The sequence below is a fragment of the Aulostomus chinensis genome, chromosome 24, assembly GCF_037954235.1.
Source record: "Aulostomus chinensis isolate RoL2024-O1b breed Wild chromosome 24, RoL_Achi_v1.0, whole genome shotgun sequence".
Classification (NCBI taxonomy): domain Eukaryota; kingdom Metazoa; phylum Chordata; class Actinopteri; order Syngnathiformes; family Aulostomidae; genus Aulostomus; species Aulostomus chinensis.
In genome coordinates, this window is record NC_141343.1 from 8,549,592 (window position 1) to 8,571,069 (window position 21,478).

The window sequence follows — 21,478 nt, forward strand, 5'->3', positions numbered from 1 at the left end:
TACGAGGAGTTTTTCATGATCTCTGCTGCACTTCAAGGATAAATAGAAATTTCTGATGAAAGGGTTCTTTAAAAGAAAGTTCAGTGTTTTCTGAGTGTGTAAGCGAAATAAATTTGTCAGGAAAAAAATGCACATCAAACGCAGAGGCAGTCACATCAAAGTAATAATAAAATACATCGAGATTCACACACACACACACACACACACACACACACACACACACAGAGTACTAGAAATTAGAAATTACCTGAAGATGTCTGATGGTGAAAATGACTGGGTCAGAGAGGTAGACTTTATTGGCGTCCTTGTTGATGGCGGCCGTGATAACGGGTGAGTTGACGATGACGGAGTAATTGGTCGCCATGGCTTCGCTGCCCAGCTTCATGCTGGCGTTCTCTGTTGAAAGGTACACGCCGATGTGTTTATAGAGGACGAAGGCGATCCGGATCTCACCTGCCAGGGGACAAAGGTGGTTTGTTGTGTGAATAAAGAAGGAGCCATTTGTCCAACAATGCACTGACACCTGAACATCTGTGACTGTTTAACATCACATTGGTTCGCCCCTGTAATGTCCTCTGGTTTTCTTGGAAGGCTATGGAGGAGATTTTCGGAATCTGGGCTGAGATTCAGCATCTAGAGTGATGCCAGCCTTCCATTTTATCCAAGAAGTCTTGGATAGGGCCAGTTGATGTCTTCAATCCATGAGAAAAAAACCATTTGGATCCTTCCCCACACTGCCACCAGTCGGAAGCTCAGTACTGAATCGAAAGTCAGGAGCCGATCTCAAACACGGAGGTGGAGAGGAGGAGAAGGCAAACTGGAGGGCGACAGTAACTGCAACACGTTTGGAAAATGGGAAACGAGCAGTCTACGGATGAAGGCTAACAGCTAAGCTACATTAACCTACAGAGAAGCGTGCGGACAGAACATCTTGAGCAGAAAGAAGGAGAGGTTGTGTAAAAGTATCCTTGATATTCTATGTTTCAAATTCACACATCACATTTCTTTGCATAACCTTGTCTTGAACTCAAAGACACCAAAGGCCAGTCACGATCTTGCTGTGCTTCCTGCCAAGTGAGGGATCCCAAAAAAAAAAAACGGCTTCACACCGTGATTCAGGCATCTCCAGCATGGCACGTGAATGCAGATTCGTGTCAAAATTTCACGACAAATTTCTTAGAATTTCTGTACTTAAATTTAGACAACACAGAGAATCCTCCTTGAAGGCAACGAACCGATGCTCTGATGTGATTGATTCAATCGTTTCGCTGTTGATAGAATTCAAAATTATTATCATGTTTATGATCACTCAAAATTCGGTCCTCTGTTTTTCATAAATATCAAAGACGTATTTAATTAGGTATCCGATGACAGCATTCACAATGAAACATTTTGATGTATTGCGCGCTCCAATCTTGATCAATCAAAAATATGTCAGGATTTTTAATGTTGAAAAAAAATTGGCACAAATTGAAAAAGCGATGACATGTATTATTGATTAGTGATGAATCCGCCTGGTAACCCATCGGCTCTGCTTTACGGCTTAGCCTCTGGGAAGAAGAGCCAGTACGTCAGGGTTCCGGCGTAGCCGGCGGATAACTGGTCCAAGGCTTGCTGTTCTGACCGCTGCTCGCCAAACAGGAACCAGAAGCTTCCCTGTGTGCCGACATCTTCGCCCTTGGCAACAATTTCTGTATTTACATACAGAATCTGTTTATAGAGATAAGTTTAGTAGCAGAGCCACCAGAACTGTTACCCGACAATTCCAGTTGAGGAAGTTTGGAAAAGTACTACCCTGAGGTGGAGTCAATTTTAAGGTATGGGATGGCAGATTTCCTAGTTGGAAGAAGACAAAGAAGAAGAAAAAGAAGCAGAATGGCAAAAAAGAACAGAAGGGCCTGAAGCTGTAGTAACAAAGCAATCAGAAACTGTAAGCAGTAAAATTTAACAATAGCAGTGTTACATTTGCCAAAACAGGAAAAACCTTTCTTGCATCAACAAACACTTTATTTCATTTCAGCATCCAAAAATTGAGCTTCCCACCATTCTATTGGCTCTGTCAAAGGAAAGTATTTTGTTAATCATTTCCTCCTCTCTTTCGCTCCCATACACACATCTTTCTCTCTCTCTCTTTCTGTCTCCCCTCCTGCAGTCTCACTTTTGAGCACCGATATGAAAGGAAGTCACCTCCCGCCGAGACCGAGATCACTCACTCAGATGAAAAGAAAACAATTTGGGTCCTATAGCAGGAGATGACGGGGAAATATCCACCATCCTGCTATAATGATCCACCTGGGCATGGCTGGACGTGGACTGAGTCATCCAGCTGAGAGGCAGCGGGCGCAGCTTGAGTCTATTCTGATTTGCATGGGTTGATAATAAAGACTAAAAATGAGACTACGTCGTCTCCGAAGAGAGCGATGCATTGTTTCTATCTGTCTCATTTGCAGTTTAAGAGCCAACACTTCAGTGTAAAGAACTATTTGAAGACTGATGCTGGTGCTTTAGATGAGGTTCAACTATAATAAAAAAAAAAAAAAAAAAAAATGTGGGCAGCAAATTGAAAGAGATTCCAAAGCATCTGGAGTGGAACTGCCATGTTGCCCTAAGTAATGTGACATCCAGACATGGAAAAGGGATAAGAACCAGAGGGCATCATTTATTACAGTAGTATGCCAAAGAGCTTGAGAGGAAATTCAAGTATTTCTGTCCTATTAATTTTTAAGCACAAACCATTGCAATTCGCCAAGTGAATACGGGCAGGTTCCGAGGGTTTTCAACTCACCATTTCTTCCGTGCTGCTTCAGTGTGTTAGCGGACAGGTGGATCGAGTTCCCTTGCCCTCCCGTTTGTGGGAATTTTAAATCTGGCAAATTTCCATCGGTGCTCATTCTTGCCACCTCCAATTCTGCAAAAGCATCGAACACAAGCGAGACACTGAGAAATCGATTTTGAGGTTACAAAAGCCTCATGGACATCAAACCACAGTCACATTCAATGGATGCACATCCACAGCTTTAGCTTGGGTATACTGGCATTCCTAAAACTTCCTGTGTCAATCAAAAATAAATGCCGAAGCCTAACCCTGACCTAATTCTAACCCCAACCCTTAAATCAAGGTTTGACCTTCAAAAACCCCTCTGAGGTCACGTAGATCAGCCCAAACTTCCTCACAAGTCAAAATGTCCCCACAGAGCAAGAGTTTTGTCAAGAGTTGGTTCACGCACAAGATGCACAACCTGTGGATCACTTCATAAATCGAAGACACGCGTGTTGTTGGAACATTTTGTTTTTTTGGGCGAAAAGTTTACTTTTTAAGTATTGGTGATTTTTTTTTTTCAAATGCAAAATAAGTATTAAAAAAAGAACCTTAAGTTGCTCACTTTCAGTGGTGTCGATGTAGAAAACAACAAAATCAGTTTCTTTCGGATCTCGCAGGTGGCATCGTCCGACAAGGTGCGCCGTCGCAACGGAAACATATTGACAGCTACTGGTTGATCTGGGAAGACAACTGAAGTTCCCGGACACCATCTTGACTTCCCTTCTCACAGAAGACATGGTTTGAATGTCCATGGCAACTAAACTCGGTGGGTTTAACTGTCCCGTGGCGAGATTGGACAAAAAAGGCACGGGATAGAGAGCAAAATATGCTGCGCTGGTAATGACCGCTGTCGAGCGGTCGAAGGGGTTCGCAGGGCCACAACTGGTTCTTGGACTCTTATGGATCTCTAGGCTGCAAAGACAAAGACCCATCAAGATCATATTGGAAGCCATTGAAAAGACTTCCCATTGTCTCTGGGGAAAGAGGGATGAGGCATAGACATAATCTGGGGCCTGACTACCCCCCCCCCCCGCCCCCCACCCCGCGAGCTGGGTCACATGGGTGAGATTGTCTGAGGATAAAACCCGAACCATCCGCTGCACCACAAGGTGTATCGTGGGACATAAATAACGAGAAGGAAAAGAACTAGGAATTTAAAAGTTATGGGTCTGGAGAGACAAGAACAAGCCACAAAATCAAAAATAAGTGCGGTCATAAAAAGGTCTTCATGGAGACGCGTACACAGCATCACATGAAAACACTGCACCACCGGGACCCAGACCAGCAGCTGTGTCCAACGTGCCGCCACATTGATGGGCAAGTGCTGCGTTTTCTGAGTGTAGCGCTGTGTGTTTTGGATGTTGAATTTCAAAGGTGTGTTAGCAATGATACACTTGCTCTGAGAAAATCCCAGGGTAGTTACATTTAGCAAATAGGATTGATAGCATCCGACACGGGACTTTATCGCTGGCTCCTGTCTTTTGATGAAATATATATATATTAAAAAAATCATCTTTTCCATTACTGCCTGCCATTCCACATTACCTGAGAATTCGATTGATAAAGTGAAAAGGCTACTTTAATTTTTTTTTTTTTCATAAAAGGTAGATTTGGCATTTAAAAAACAAACAAAACAAAAACATGTCAGGACTAATTATAATTTAGCAAAGGCTTCCCACCTACAACGGCAAGGATATGTAAACTTCAAACTCTAATCACTTCTCTGATTCAAAAGCCTCTTGTAAAATCAGATTTTATTAATCAGTGCATTTCTAAAGAGCACCGACATTCTGCCTTGACTTGCCGCTTTGAACGTCTGCCTCCAGTGTGCATGGCAGGTTAGCGTCTCACCATAGGCTTCCTAATCAAGTGACGATCGAGGTTCAAGTCACAGCGTTCCCTCTTAAAGTGTAAAAACAAAAGCTGTCTTCTGCTTTCTTTCTGCTGTCATTTCAAGGAATCTATTTTTTTTTTCTTGCAGGAGTGTTGAGAGAATGTGTGAGAGAGAGAGAGAGAGAGAGAGAGAGAGATAAAGCAGAAGATAAACACCAGCGAAGGGAAGACGAGTCAGCTTCTGCGGCAGCTCAACAGCTGTTGTGTCTGAAGCCAGCTCCTAATTTATGGTTCAAAGCCTCCGCCGTCATACAGCAGAGGAAAATGAGCTGCTGATAGGAGCCTGGCTGCGCAGGGAAAAAAAAAAAAAAAAAAGGCTCATCCCATCAAAGTTATTGTGATATTATACAATTCCGTTTATTAAAGCAGTGGAGTGTGCTTTAATCTCAAGTACCGCTGACCTGTGTGAAGTCGAGCCATTCCTAAATGTCACATTAACTCACGGTGCACCGAGAGGAATCCACTCATTCATGGCATGAATACAGAAAGGACGCTGCAAAACTGCAAAACTCCAAGAAGGAAAGTAAGTTTTACTACTTGTTTGAAGGTAGAAGACACTTCTACACCGTAAGGCTCTGTACAGATGTGTCAGGCTGCAATTAATGATTATCATCGCGATGAATCAATCAATCGTTTCATCAACAAGACGTCAAGAAGATCAGAAAAATGCTCATCACAGTCAAACAGGGCGAAAAGTGACGATGCTGGCACTGCTTCCTCCGCTCCTCCAACAGTCCAAACTTCACATTTTCTGTCGTCAGTGACATTAAAGCAGCTCCAATCCGGATATTCGAGCGCGTCTGACAGGTTTGCTAAAATAAAAACACTGAATCAATGACGTGATTACTTGGAAATCAGTCCCCACCCCCCAATGAATTCATTGATCGGTTGTTGCGGCTCTGCAGGTTCTGCGAGAAATATACCAAGCTCAAGCAACACTGAGGAGAAAACAATGAAAGGGGAACATTGTGGGTTTGATGTCGGGGTTGGACCCGACTTTCAAAACGATCTCGAAGAGGCACGACCTTTGAATGCCACACCGACAAAAAAAGAAAAAAAAAAAAAGGAACCTAACCGACTTGCCATCGGCAATGCTAAGACGAGCAACATCCTTTACTCGATGGATGTTGTGAGTATCTGCCGAGAAATATCCTTTTATTCGAAAATGATCGTGGCCCAGGTTCCGTCGGTCCTTTGTCGAGACCAATTTTCCTGTTGAGGGTCACAGCGGGCAGGAGTCTGTCCACCTCGGGCAACTCACCAGTCCATCATAACAAACAGAGACAAAAAACAAAAAAAACATCTGTACTCACACCTGCAACAGCAGCTAAGAGTCTCAAATTAACCTGACCTGCATGTTTTCGATACGCGGGAAGAAGCCGGAAACCCAGCAAAGAACGTTCACGCCTGAACCCGGAACCTTCTTGCTGAGGGGCGACACTCTGCATCGTACTGTGAACGTGGCCCACTGCTAATTCGGGTGTTTGTTGGTACCAACCGCCGTGGAATGACCACGGAATGAGGCGATCTTGAGATGATTGTAAGGTCTCTCGGTTCTCTTTCTCCCTCCTTAGGCGACATCCTGTCGCTTGTTTGTTCAGGACTGGCGAATGTGAAACTGAAGCACAGCCTTAACGACTTCACTGATCCCGCCAAGGCATTCAGCGGATGGTCTGATGTCAGCGGACTATGACACCTCTCACTTTGATGAAGGTTAGCCCCCACTAAAGCTACGGCACGGCCACATTCAATCCTCCCCTTTGTGACTGTTCTCGAACAGAGGCTTCCTATATAATCTCTTAAAAAAGAAAAGGGAAAAAAAACAAAAAAACAACAACCTTTGTATTACCATTCTCTTGTGCTTTTGCTAAGGCCAGGGGGGTTTGGGTGATACATTCCTATTCAACTTAGTTAAGACAATACCCAAGATAGCTCACAATTCCCTGGATTCCATGCCTGCCTGTAGAATAAAGGACGCATTTTTCCTCCTTCTCCCTCTCTCCATTCCCTGTGTGGCTGTGTAAAAGAGCTTACTATGTGCTTCAGGGAATTTCTTTGATGCCATAGTAGTTGTTGGACCCAAAGGCTATACCTTCAAAGCTGGTTTAAATAACACGCTAATCGGCAGAAATCTGTTCATAAGATTATCACGCGGAGAGCAAGGCACACTCGTGCAGACAAAGCTCTAGACGAGCCACATGCACTGTGATGAGTAAACACAAACACAGACACAATGGACGAGGAAATATCCTGATCCTGTGAAAGCAAGGAAGATGGATCTCATTATCAGCTTGAAACTAAAATTGGAACATGCTGTTGTTGTTGTTTTTTTTTTTTAATTTCTTCTTTTGAAAGCAAGAAAATCAGTTCCATGCGACATCGAGAACGTGTCACCACGCGCGCGCTCGCACAGGAACCCTTCACTTCACGCGTAATTCAGTGTGGGGGATCAATAATTAGCTGCTGCAGTAATTACCGATGTTTAAATGGGCCTTCTTGTCCTCATTTAACTACCCTGCATGGCGTGAGGGATTGCAGGAGATGGCAACGCCAACTGGCTGGGAAAAAAAAAAAAAAAAAAGCAAAAAAAACTAAAAAACTAAAAACCAAGCAAACAGAGAGATAAGGCCTAGTAAACATGTCACCAGCACATAATTAACTAGAATACCGCGACGCGCTGTAAAATCTCCCTCGAGTTGTGCAGGCTCATTCACCTTCCAAACGAGCCCAGAATCTTCTTAATACCCAGATGAATTGTGTGCCAGATACAATAAAATCTGCTTTATTAATTCTCCTTGCTTCCTTTCAAGCCAGACGACCTATATTTTTAGGTTGCTATGGGAGCAGGGAATTAAAAACAACAACAACAAAAAAACTTGTTGAGAGAAGAGGGCAATAAATATGTTTTTTTTTCTTAATTTCCACAGCCTCTGCAAAAAAGAAAAAGAAAAAAAAAAGGGTCATTTTATTTTATGCTTTTATGAATGATTCAAAGTACAGATTTCAAAATTACACTTCTCAACGATGGATGTGTCCAGTTTTGTAAAGCGCCGCTTGGGAAAATGTTGACAGAAAATTCCATTTCCTGCTCCTGCTCCATCTCTACATAATGAGCGCTGATCCTCCATCAGTCCGGACGAGTGGTAAATTCCGGCTAATAATCGACACAAACGTAAACACAATCATTTGAGATAATTGTCAATTTATAGCCGACCGCCGTAGAGCCACGAGCCTCGCTGCCAAACTTCCCCTTCCACGGGGGAGAGAGAGAGCGCTAATCCAGTGACCTTCACACGTCTTCAAGAGCTCTTCTGTCGACACCAGAGCACCCCTGATCAATAAACTGGATGGTGAGTTTGTAACCCCCCCCCCGCAGTGGAACTGGCACAACCAATGAAGCAATCACACATGAGAGAAGCACAAGCTGAGGAGGTGTAAACAGGCTCTTTAAATGAAACTTCTCTTTGTGTAAATATCATAATTAATGAGCTTCCAGCTGAGCTAAGAATCCGTTCCCGGCACCCAGAGAGAAAAGTGGTGCAACTCTGAACATGTCTGTTTACGGGTAAACAAAAACAAAAAAAAACAAAAAACAATAACAACAAAAAAAAGCACTTGCACAAGTTGTTTCTTTTTTTTCTTCCTTCAATCGGATTGTTCCCTTTCCCGCGCAGGACACAAAATCTTGGCACGTGCAGAAATCTAATAAACGTAGCATAGAAATGGAATATAAATAGAGAGCACGAGTGATTCGAAGAGCCCAACCCCTAAAAAAAATATTCTGTGCCCAGGATGATCCAATTTTGTTGATTGCATTAACAGATTATTTCATTTACCACAAATCGGAGGATTTTTTGTTGTTGTTGTTGTTCTTGGCTGTACATGATGCCGCAGTTTCCAAATTGGGAAGTTGTTATTCCAATTTTGTTGCGTGCGCGAGCTTTCAGACACGTGGGAACAACATGGACGCTTAAAAAAAAGAAAAGAAATCGAATGCGTTTAAAACAGGAAATTCATGGCCGTTTCTGTCGTGAAAACAAAGAGTGAAGGAAAAGTTCCCTCTCGATGGGCAGCAGTGAATATCAATGCCGTACGACACATCGCGTGACCACAAAATGACGTTTGATACACAAAGTCATGAATCCAAATCCCAACCGACGTAATGCTGGCTTTGATCTGCTGGCTTTGATGTGCTATGTTCTTGCACACGTGAAGTCAACTCACTTCACTACACCGAATTTTCCAGTTGTTTGATTTTCAAAGCAGTAAAAACGTCCTGATTCCGAACACGACGAGGTCACATTCAGCTTGAATTTTGTGTGTTTCGTTTTGAACACGTTAACACGGGCATCAGTGGAACGAACTGCGTTTGCCACTTGTCTGTACGTGCTTCATGTTTTGTCCCATTTTAACGAGTGCCTGTTTTTACCACGAGTCATTCATGTCAACATTTTTCTTAATATTCTACTTCTGTCCCTGAGTTTTCATAACATGATTGAATTCCCCCCCCAGAGCTCCAGAAACCTTACCCTCTCTTACGCCGCCGATCTCGAGGTATTTCTACTCACGGATGTTGTCTGTGTTTTCCTGCACGATGTCGGTCTTCAGCAGGTTGTCGGCAAGGACGAAGGCCCCTTGCTCCACCGTGTCTAGCAGCATGGTGGCGGCCCTCAGCTGCTCGCCCGTGCTCAGTTCCCTCCACGCCGCCTGTGCCTGCGGCTGGAGGAGGTTGTTGACCGTCTCCACCATGGCCTGGGAGGATGGGATACAGATCATCGATTTAGGGAAAAGAAGCTGAGCTGGACAAGCTGATGTTTGACATGAGGGATGAGGTAAGGGCAGATGTGGAGAGTCGTACCCAAGAAGTTTCCTTGATCTTACGGACCCTTTCGTACATTTCATGATCCTATTCAAGAAATCTACAAGCACGGACCTATGATACAGCCGTACATCACAACTGTTCCCCCCAATACTGGATGAAGATTCCAGTTTCTCCCAACATGTCATGATAAAATCATATTATGACCCAAGTAGGCTACGGTAGCCATATTTCTGTGTGTTGTGTCCTTGTTGAACCACATGTCAAGACTGTTCTAGTTCCCATCCTATGATGATGTAGATGGGAAGGTGAATGCACGTGGACTCACTGAAGATCAGGGAGGTGACCAACTCATGAATTAAATTAGGTTTTTGTTGTCAGCACAATTTGTTGATTCATCCTTTATAAGTGGAGACTTAAGAGTAAATAAGGTGTCTTGTTTGGTGTGTGTGTGTGTGTGTGTGTGTGTGGGGGGGGGGGGTAACGATGTGATAACTATAATGTCCATGAGGAGATATAAATGATTTTTTTAACATAAAACAAAGATTTATAGGCACTTGATTCATGTTTTTTTTTAATTCATTGTGTTATTATGCAACACCATCCATCCATCCATTTTCTTCCACTTATTCCTATTCAGGTGGAGGGGGGTGGAGCCTATCCCAGCAGCCTTCGGGTGAGAGGTGGGGTTCACCCTGGACAGGTCACCAGTCCATCACAGGACCAACACATAGAGACAGACAACCATTCACACTCACAGTCACACCTACGGTCAATTTAGAGTATCAATCAGCCTCGTCCCCTCTTGATGTCTTTGGACTGTGGGAGGAAGCTGGAGTACCAGAGAGAACCCACACAGGAACAGGGAGAACATGGAGACTCACACAGAAAGACCCTGTGATGGAGCCGGGACTCGAACCCGGAACCTTCTTGCTGTGAGGCCACAGTGCTGACCACTGCACTACTGTGCTGCCCCTCAATACCATTGACTTTTTCTGTTGAGTACTCATAAGAATGGGATGTACTCATTATTACGAGACTCCCCAGGTGCTACACAGCACGTTTTACCTCCAGCTCTGTTTTGAAATGGATGGATCGATGGATTGATGGATGGATGGATGGATATAGAGCCTCACAATCGATTGTGATAAAATCGTGTGATAGGTATCGTGAGGTTCTTGTCAACGCTCGACAAGGAGCAGTCACATCCTTTTTTTAAGATTTTTTTTAGCCTGCCTTTGTATCTCTGTATCTCCTGGAAGTGTCAATCACCTAAATAAATCGAAGCCAAAACTAGAAGCCAGTTCTCACACGATTGGAGGCTCCAACTGCTGTGATAAACCTTCTTCCATGTAGACAAACTCAAAACAAAACAAGAACCCGCGATGATTTCAACAACAAAAAAAAGAAAAAAGAAACAGAAGCCATGAGACTGAGTCCTTCAGCTCCGAAAGTCGATACTGGCAGCAACAACTGCAACAACTCACATCTGTCCTGCACGTGAACAGCAGCGTACAACCATTACGTCGTTCTTTAATCTTCCTATAATAATGCTGAAGCTAGTAAGCAAGGAAGCAACAAGAACATTCACAAGACAAGATGAAAAATTAAGACCCATTAAAGATTTAAAAATGCCAATGGCAAGATTCATGAATTGAATACTAATTGGTCAAGCAAAGCTATTCATTCCTGCTACCGCTGCTCCGAAGTGCAGAATGAGACGAAACGCCCCTAGAAAGGAAAAAAAAAAAAAAGAAAAAAAAAGAGAGAGGCTATTTCTAAGCTATTAAAGTGCAGAAGGTGGTCAAACAAATCATTTTGAGAGCTGGTAATAATAGTAACCATGCTCCGCTGAGAGAATCAGCAAAAATTAGCTCAAATTTGGAAAAATCACAGCCGCCACCCCCCCCCTTCATTTATTCCCTTTGCTCTCCTTCAAAAGCTGGTTTGTACACTTGCGACACCCTGATGATGGAGGCTGGGATGTATGTAAAAAAAACAGAAGGGGAGGGGGTGTCTCTCGTCTCAGAGCCGTCCATTTTCTATCCTGTGAAGGGTCTTGGGGGTGGAGCCTATCCCAGTGACTTTCAGGCAAGAGGTGGGGTTCACCCTGGACAGGTCACCAGTCCATCACAGGACCAACACATAGAGACAGACAACCATTCACACTCACAGCCACACCTACGGTCAATTTAGAGTATCAATCAGCCTCGTCCCCTCTTGATGTCTTTGGACTGTGGGAGGAAGCTGGAGTACCAGAGAGAACCCACACAGGAACAGGGAGAACATGCAGACTCACACAGAAAGATCCCGTGCTGGAGCCGGGACTCGAAACCGGGACCTTCTTGCTGTGAGGCGACAGCGCTGACCACTGCACCACCGTGCTGTCTGTCCCAGAACTCCTCAAATAGAAATTCATTTAACCCGGCTTACATCAATGGATTATGAAAAGGGGAGTTGTTTTTTTTTTATTAAAAAAAAAATATTGCTGAACCATTACAGGGATGAAACTACAGGCAATAAGGGAAGTCAAGTGTATCAAATGAAATCCCAAGCGACTTTGACAAGACTTTTGAGGGACCAAAAAAAAAAAAAGTAATTGATCCCTCACTGACCTGAGAGTGTTAAGTTGTGTCGATTGTTTCAAGTAAATGTGAGAGCCAGAGGAGATGGAGGCATTTGACTGGCGCTGGGTGTGAATTTCAAATAGTACCAGCTGGCTTTTGCTCATTCAAAACATGGCCTGCATCACACACACACACACACACACACACACACACACACACACGCAATGATGCAAGAGTGAACACACATACAAATGCACACCCCCCCCCCCCCCCGCACCCACACACCACCCCACCCACACAGTCTCGCAACTTTGATGTAATTATTCATTATCTGCAGCCAATCTCCAATCACACCTTTTGACATTCAGCTCCAGGCAGAGGTTGATTCACTCTCAATTAAGGAGCTCTTTTTCTTCAAGGCGCTGACTTTTCTTCTTCTCCTCCTTTTTTTTTTTTTTGGGGGGGGGCTTTTGTTAAAAAAAACAAGCAAGATTTTCTCCAGCTCTTCTTAAAATACGAAACAAATAAATAAATAATCCTTCAGTACAGAGCAGACTTACGGGATAGTTCAGGAATTTGACGTCGACGGGGTTTAAACGAGGGCGGATCATAAAAATGAATGCTGAGATTCTCACCGGCGCTTTGGGCAAGAATCAACCAATCAATTGCAGTAAAACTAATACTCGCTTGTGCTACTGTGCATGCGACAGATTACCCAGCCGCCACGGAGCGTAATATTCATCACAGTGGTTCGCACGCCCACGGCGCGTCACGTTTGGCTCACTCCAACCGGTGAGCGACATTGTGACACAAAGAGGTGAATTAGCTCCATGTTGGAAAGCAGATGAGTGATGAGACAATTACCTGAGCTCGCAAGACACAGGTTACAAATATGAGAAAATTGAAAAAAACAAAAACAACAACAATGTTGCAGCTATTTACTACCGAGTTTGTCACTGCAGTGAGTGTTCTTCGCTGAGGACACGCATGTCACGTCCTTCAAATTCTTTAAGAGGGTGCATATAAACACGCGATCTGCACGCAGGCATTTCCTTCCAATACTAGAACTTTCGATGTTGGCTTCTATCGGCGTGTTACAACTGAGATGGTCTAAATTCTTGCTTGTGGTGTACGTCGCTTTGGACAAAAGCGTCTGCTAAATGAAACTGTAGAAATTGTAGAATTGTAGATATTGTATGATGTCATCATTGTTGGATGACCTTGCTGAGGCTACGCTCTTTGTTCATCGGCGGGATTTGTAAAATATTGCCACGTTGCTGACATTATTGCTCACTCCCCCGCATCATTCGATTCGCCGCTGAAAAACCTGTGGAGGGGCATCACAACTTCCTGTGTAGGATTAGTTGTTGTTTGAGAGTGGCATTCGTGTGACGTCGGACGAGTCAGGATAACAAATTTCCAACTGGGACTGGTAAGTTGCGTTTTTTTTAAAATTGTTTTTTAAATAAATATAATAAATAAAAGAACTAAAGTGGGGGCTGTATCTGATTCAACACTGATGCAACTCATCTTCTCCGTATGTTGCTCTCACGTTACAATTTATGTAACTTCCTAACTTAGACGCCCTGTCTTTCTGATGTCACATGAACGCAGCACGAATCAGAGCTAACCGAGCTAACCGGGAAGTAGCAAGGTCGCAGGGCTAACAAGCGGCTGTTGAGTGATGCGGTTGCCCGTCAGTGCAAAGACCTGTGTAATCCACCACACGTGTCCCGCATCTTTTGCATCGCCATCCGGAAAATTCTACAGGTAATCCTGACAAACGCACGAGTAGTTTTGGTCGCTGCACAGTTTCTGCTTTGATATGCTAAGCTAACGTGGCACCTCAGCTGAGTGAATCCCCTCGATAGAAACGGGAGTTAGCTAAATGCTGAAAAAGAAAAGAAAGGGAAAAAAAAGAAAGGGAAACCTTGACAAAATTCTTCGGGGGATTCAATCCGGTTTGCTGCAGGAACGAGCTTCTAGCATTTGTTTACACCTTCCCAAACCGGGGGTCACTGCAGTCTATCCACTGAGATGAAAAAGGAGAGCAAAAGCAACAACTTGCTTCTGAATAATTCTTTAAAAAAAAATAAAATAAAAAATTCAATGGCAAGAAATGCTGGATGTGTTGCATTAATTTGCAAACCAGCCCTCTGTGCCTTTACCTCTGTTGCTTGTTTGTATTTGTGTTTCTTCTAATCCTTCCCCGTGGGGAGGGGGTGGAAGGATGTGTGTGTATGTGTGTGTGTGTGTGGGGGGGGGGGGGGGTGTACAGGGGGGTTATTTGCATTTTCAAAATGTTATACAAAAATTTCAAGAGATCAGAGTGAGAAGAGCATAATTTCCAGCCTCAGTGGAAAGAAGCAACGAGGGGGTGGGGGGTTGAGGGGTGGGGGGGCATCCAAGCAGCACACCAGCAGCACCACCATCGCGGTCTGTGCTGTGCAGCTGAGTTGTAGAGATACAATGTTGGCTATGTCGCTGCAATTTTACTGCTATTAGCACGCTGCCACTCCATCTGTCAAATGTACCAGCTCACTCTATTGCTGCGCATTCTCACCCCCCCCCCCCCCGCCCTCACTGTTTTTGTTTTTTTAAAGTTTATTTTCCTGAGCTGAATGTAACCCCGTGGTTTAGAATAAATTAATAAATAACATTCGATGTTCCAGTTCCTGGTGTGTGAGGAAATGCTAATCGTTAAGTCACTGCTGGAATGTTCCATTTGGAACCAGGTTGATGACTGGGTGTGAAACGCTGCAGCACACGGGCCATTTATATCAATGCAGGAGGAAGGAAGGGACAGGTAGACATTAGCGTGCACTTGGCACGGGTCCAGGCAGGCCCGCCGTGTGTGCGTTTCTATCTGTGTGCTGATTGATGAAATGAACTCCAGGTCGGGGAAATTGATTCTGGCTGAGGCTGATCTCCGTTCTTTTGCTTCCTGGCTCACTTGGGCGTGTGTGTGTGTGTGTGTGTGTGTGTGTGTGTGTGTGTGTGTGTGTGTGTGCGCGCAGCTCATTTCTCCGATGCCCCTCCCCTTGGTGTTCACCAGTTGGTTTCCTCTCACTTGTTTTTCACTCGCTGAGGTTGAAGGCTCATCTGAAAATGCGGTTGTGGGGTGTGTGTCTGTGTGTGTGTGTGTGGGGGGGGGGGCAACAAGGTGGGATATCTTGTTCTCTGTGTCCTCTTATACCTGAGGAGCAGTCTCTCGACACAGGTGGAGCATCAGTTCTGCTTCTCTTTTTCTTGCCTCTTTTCTTTTTCAAACTAAAAAAACAACTAAACATGTATTTTCTTAGAGAATCTCTGTAACCCTCTTATTTAATATTTCATGAATTCTTCCCTCTTGCTCTCGAACAAGTGGGTGGTTGTATGTGCATGTGTGCGCGCGCCAGAGACAGAGTTAAATCCACTTTTAGTGTTTATGTCTTAAATTAAATGCTACAACTGTACGATTATGTATGTGCATGAATTTAATGCCTTGGTGGATCTCAAACACAGGGAGACGAAAGCGTTTATTTACTCTGCAGAATCTGTTTTTGGAGCTTGAAGTAAGAGAAAACAAATTCTCGTAACGTAAGACAGAAGCAGGTAAGAAGTACGATTAGAATGGAGCTTGCTTTTTTTATGATAATGACCTCCTATTCAGCTGACTGAACTGGCAGAACATCTAACTTGAAGAAGCAAAAAAAAAAAAAAAAAGATTTTTTTTCCATGTGTTATGCTAAATAACCTCTGCAGCAAAATTCTCTCTGTATGAGTTTTTGAAATGACTTTAATCCGACTGAGGTGGTACTTCTTCTGTTTCATATCGCTGTAATTAACAAAACCCCTACGTTTTTACTTCAAAAGCTCGATTCACTTTGGATTTTAAGTTGACGGAGATGAGATGAGGCACTTTTGTAAAGCTGTAAAACAAACAAACTTCGTAGCAATCAGGATGCTAACTTTTTTTACGCTGTAATGTACAGTATTGTTTTACAGGGTATAGACAATTTTTTGACACAAATGTACTTGGCAGTTCTTTGGTTTTTGTAGTGAAAAAAACAACCCATTTGTCCGTAATTTCACGTTTAACAAGAATATTTCTTGTTATCATTTTTATCTTTTCCATAAGTTCTACTCATCAGGTTTTTTTTAGCTTTAACCTCTGAGCTAAAAATCAAGCAGTTGGGAAAAGTAGTCTGAAATATTCATGAATAAAACACTCGATGTGTAGACATGACAAACGCTATCAGGCGCGTCTCGGAGGCCAAAGGAATGTTCGGCCTTTCCTCTTCAACCGTTTGCAACTTGGCCTCCTCTTTTGTTCTTACGTAATATCTCACCGGCAGCGGCCCCCTTGCTATCGTTAGCACATCGCTACCTTTCTGATGTGTGACGGCACCAACTGCCAATTAGCGGCGATTGTGAGACGTGGCGCCGAAAAAAAAAGAGGGGGGGGGGGCATAAACACTTGATAACAGTACTTCTGGTCATAAAGAAATCCCACGGGGACACGTGATGATGGATTTGGCAAATTCCTGCCATGCCTATTAAAGTAAGTACCTCGCAGTAAAAGTAAGATCAGTTTTATTGAACGGAGCGCTGCTCACAACACGCGCCGTTCAAGAACCTGGACTTTTCCTGTTTGATTTTCACGAGGTGGAGGGATGAAGAACGGCTTCGGCAATCACCGGGTATTTCCACTCATGACCATTTACATTTTTATTGACTCGATTACTTTTCCTTTTGTAATTAGTGAGTACATACGGAAGTACAGTAGGTACGCGTTTGGGTATGTCGCTGTACTCACTTGTATTTTGTCATTGAGTATCATAGGTAGTGTATGTGTAATACTGTATTTTAAGATATGTACTTTCATACTACTTACTGTACATATGTGTATGCATAGAATGACATATTTAGAATATTGGAAAAGAAAAAAAGCATAATGTAGACGAATATATTCATATTTATAACAGTTGTAGAATAAAGTAATGCGCATGTGTGTTCATACGTATAGAAACAAAAAAAGCATAGTATCAAAAAAGTTGACAGTACATCAAAAGTATAAGTATGTAATAGTATATCGCACAGAAGTGGAGGAGATGACAAGCAGTTCAAGAGTGGAGAAAAGGTCAGAATAAGGAAGTTTCGAGTTCCTCCTACTCCTCTACTACTCCATTCACTTGTTTCTATTTTTTTTTGTAAAGTTTGAAATAAATATTTTGAAAACAAAGTGATTTCTCTTTTCTTTTCTTTTTTTCCAACCGCGACGTCAACAATGACGCACCAATGACAACTACTTCCGATTCTGCCAATGGTATTGCTTTCAAAATAATCACAGTAACAGCGGCTTTGTTTGTCTTTTTTCCCCCTCCCAAATCCCCCTTTAGATCAAACCTGCCGTTACCTCGGCATCTGCTCCGAGGGTGTGCGCTCACGTCCTGCGTGAACTGATTATAAAAGAAATTCCGATGGGTTCCACTTTTCTCTCCTTGCTCACAGATTATTCAAGGCAAGGCTCCGTGGGCCCGATGAGGTTTCTGTTTATGAGGATCTTCATCTTCCAACAAATTGACTAGCAGGGAAATTTTACCATCTCGTTACATTTGTGAACAAGGACTCGGACTCCCCCGCCTGCTCTCAGGTCATCCCGCGCAGTGACACTCCCCCTGGTCATCTTGGCAAGTAAAAAAAAAAAAAAAAAAAAGGAGTGATTTTAATGAGGAGTTGGAGCCTCATATCCTCCCCGTATCCTGGAATTTCATTTCACTGTTAAAGCGGGAGATATTATTTCGGGTCTTTTTTTTTGGGGGGGGGGAATCCCACGGCGTCTAAAGCGAAACAAATGGAAGTGTGACCGGCTCGGCGCGACACAGGCGGACATAATCACAATAAGTGGAGAACCCTAACGTCACTGCCTGTGAACACACTGCCATTGATATGACACGGGGCACGGCAGGCAGGCAGGCCGCCATTTTCTATCATATTTGTTCAAAATCAAAAGGGCACAACAAAGAAGTGTTCCTGTGGAGGGGGGGTGTGGGGGGGTGTCGAACATGGGGAGCTGATCATTGCGCTTTGTTGCTCAATCAAAGCCACATCGTGCTCTGTGGGATTAAACTGGCAATGACACACAGCAGAAGTGACTTTGTCACGAACAATCCGAAACAAAGAAGTCACCATTAATCAGCGTTTGATCGAAGGGAGGGAGATTTGCTACGAGATATGGGATATAAACTGCAAAAGAAGAAGAAGAAGAAGAGGAAATGATCTGGCTGCAGTTTAAGTTGCTCTTGTTTACCACTTAAACTCACTTTGCCACAACCGCACCTGCACTCACACTATCTGCTTCCCCCTGAGTACCATCAATTTCTCTTTTCGGCATCATACAGGGTCTTAGGGCTAGCAGAGCCAGGTGCTGCTCTCTTATATTCCTCTTCTAATCCCACTTATGTCAACCACCAGGGCCCTGCTGGAGAAATCATTGCCCAATTTCCCTAGTCAATGACAATCCCTCGCAGCCTGGCGGTGCGTGCGGTCGATGCCTGTGTTTACCTAAGGCCACAGATGTTGCTCTGTTATTCCGCTTCGTCAAGTGAAAGCACTTCGCTGTTGTTTGAATTTGTCAAACCGTGAGGGGGGGGGGACACAATGGAGGAGGACATGCACAGCTGAGTTGTGTACAGTAAAGCTCAAAATATATCCTCTGCGCCTTCACCTCAGTGTGAAAGCATGAATGCAGACCAAAGCACAAATAACCTGAATTTGCACAAATATGCAACTCAACATTCACAGAAAGACTAAATTGTCCTCGTACGTTTATCTTTTTTATTAAAAAAAAAATCACTGGCGACCCGATCAACGATTGAAATATATGAGTTTCCGAGCTGAGGATGCATCCAGCTTTTTATGAGGTAACAGGTTTATAAACTTAAGACCGACACCTTTTTTATGTGAGCTATGCTCCTTGTCTGTCGCTAAAAACGATGAACAAGGAAATAAACATTTTCCTTTGGCGGCTAACTGCCAGTTAGCTTAGCAGCGCTGAACGCAACGCTAGCAGTGGGACAGTCGACAGAGCCGTCTAAAAGGCCCAGTCCTTGCTCTTTCGATGCATGTAAAGACCAGATTAAAGTGGATAGATTGACTTTTGAGACAGCTTGCTCTGCTGTCCCACTGCTAGCATCACTGCAGCTAACTAGCAGTCAGCCACATGGTGGAGGTCTGGAGCTCTGTAACGCACACAGAGAGAAGAGAAGGGTATTCTCTGCTCTGTCTACCTCTAAAAATAATGGACAGTCAGTGTATTTCCTGAAAGAGCTTGTGTGTTTTGCTTTAAAAGCAGTGGGCTTTGCCAACTCAAAAGGGGCATCCTGGACTTTTGATGCCCTCTGGATAGACAGTACATTGTCTGAGGTGCACGGGGGTCGAGTCTGACTAATACTGGAATACTCCATGAGTACAGCTCAGCATCAGAAAGTGCCAAAATAATCAGGCCCAACAGTCGTAGGCAACTACATACATGACCCATTTTCGCTTGACGAAACGAGCCGGAGTGGACCTGAATGTGTCCGCTCTCTCCACTGAAAAGATGAGTCAAGCCACTCTTTTCCTTGTTCATGACAAAACCAGAATGTGTCCAGGCACCACGCCACAACAAGTTCAGTCGCCGTTTGAACGTTCTCCTCAAACTCCACAAGCACACTTTTCCCCGTTTTTATTCTTAAAAAAAAAAACAAGTTGCTGAGCAGTTTTATCAATTCTGCGATATGTATTGATATTTTGTTTCCCCAGAGGGTATTGATTTTTTCAGTCGTGAGTATTGATACGTGAAGCCCCATTCAAATCTCCCGTGTCCCGCTCTTTGCAGGAAGAGCAATTCAGTCTGCTAGCCGCTAGTGGCGCTGTAGAGCATTTCTAGTTCCCCAGACCCTGAAGCCTTTCTCATCCGATTCGAGCTGAGAGATTGAGGAGAATGGCAGCGAGCATTGGTCCCTCTAATTTCTCATGTGTCTGGGCAAACACACGAGCTCCCTGAGCACACTGAGGATCAATGTGAGCAACATCAGTTGTGCACGCTGTGGCCACACACCTGTTCAACACCTGGGAGCATAGTAAGCTACATGGCTTATTAAAGAATCAGATAACAGCAGCAATTTCTGTGAGTTTACTTTTAATATTTTTGAGAGTTTACAACTCAACCTCTGAGCTACCGTCGCCGTCTCTTATCTTTGCCGCACTGTTGTTAGCTAGCTAACCTGCACGGTGCCACGGCGCATATGGGAAGGGCACATACGCAAGCGCTGTCAATGCTATGATCGGCTGCGGAGCCTCAGTGAACCGTATCGTATCATGGTATAACAGCACAATGCTGAGAATGTGCGAGTGGTGCACCATTGCACAAGTGCGCAGCTTAGAGGGAACATTGGCGGGGGGTGTAAATCCAGCGCCTGCATGCTTAAACGCAGATGTGTGGGAGCATTTTGGGTTCAAAAACAAAAAAGAAAGCAACAATTTAGACAAAAGTATGGCGGTTTTCAAACTGTGTCACACAAACGTTAAGTACTCTGGAAATAACACCAACCTGCGAGCCCACCTAAAACGTCCTCATCCATACAAGGAAATGCTAATTCAGACCGAGCCCGAGAAGCTACGGCGTGACCCGAAACAAACCATGCTGGACAGTGACGGCGGTGGTTGCCACAAGTTCCCATCTTCTTCACGGAGGTCGCAGAAAACTAGTCCATTGCCTACTTTATTTGTCAGGATTTGAGACCGGCTTTAGGCACGTAGTGAACGAGATGGAGCCCTGCTATGCTATAGTCACCCGCGAATTGAATAATTAGCTGCCATGGTTTATTTGTATTTAACCTGGTGGCTAGACTGGCTAGTAGCCACCTCACATGTTCAGTATCAAGCTAAAAAAGCTGCCAAAGAAGGCCACTTGCTGCACTTAAACTCTCCATTGTTCACTTTGCTTGTCAAAAGCTTGCAAGCTACAATTTGCTCTCAGTTTCAATAAATGAAGCTAATTTTCTCCCCACATCTTTGATTCATTTTGTCCAGCATTTGCAAGCTGCCAGAGAGCCATATGTTGTGTAATTGATGCTTTCAGTTCAATTAATTCAATCCAAATCAATGGAACACTCACAAGATGTCACCAAAATCACTTTGCCCCTTTAATATCTTTCCTAAAACGATGTAAGTGTATCGAATTTTATCGTGAGACGTATATCGTGATATATATTGTACCGTGAGCCGAACATCGTGTATCATAGTCAGGCTTCCGGGTCGCTGCTCGTGCGGTCGACCGGTCAGTCAGCTGAGCAGTTATTGTGTTCTTTTTAAAATTTTTTCTTCAAGTAAATGCCTTTTTTTCCCCGTCGT

At 43.8% G+C, this 21,478-nt stretch overlaps 1 protein-coding gene across 4 annotated transcripts in view; it reads right to left on the reverse strand.

The window, feature by feature from the left end:
• LOC147238631 (adhesion G protein-coupled receptor L3) overlaps nt 1-21,478 on the reverse strand; it is a 332,737-nt gene that overhangs the window by 56,173 nt on the left and 255,086 nt on the right. For all 4 annotated transcript variants that reach the window (XM_086197913.1, XM_086197912.1, XM_086197911.1 and 1 more), the window contains 3 exons: nt 9,283-9,466; nt 2,786-2,908; nt 248-453 (listed from right to left, as the gene is read on the reverse strand). In XM_086197913.1, coding sequence (XP_086054039.1) covers nt 248-453; nt 2,786-2,908; nt 9,283-9,466 — 513 coding nt within the window. The remainder of the gene's footprint in view (nt 1-247; nt 454-2,785; nt 2,909-9,282; nt 9,467-21,478) is intronic.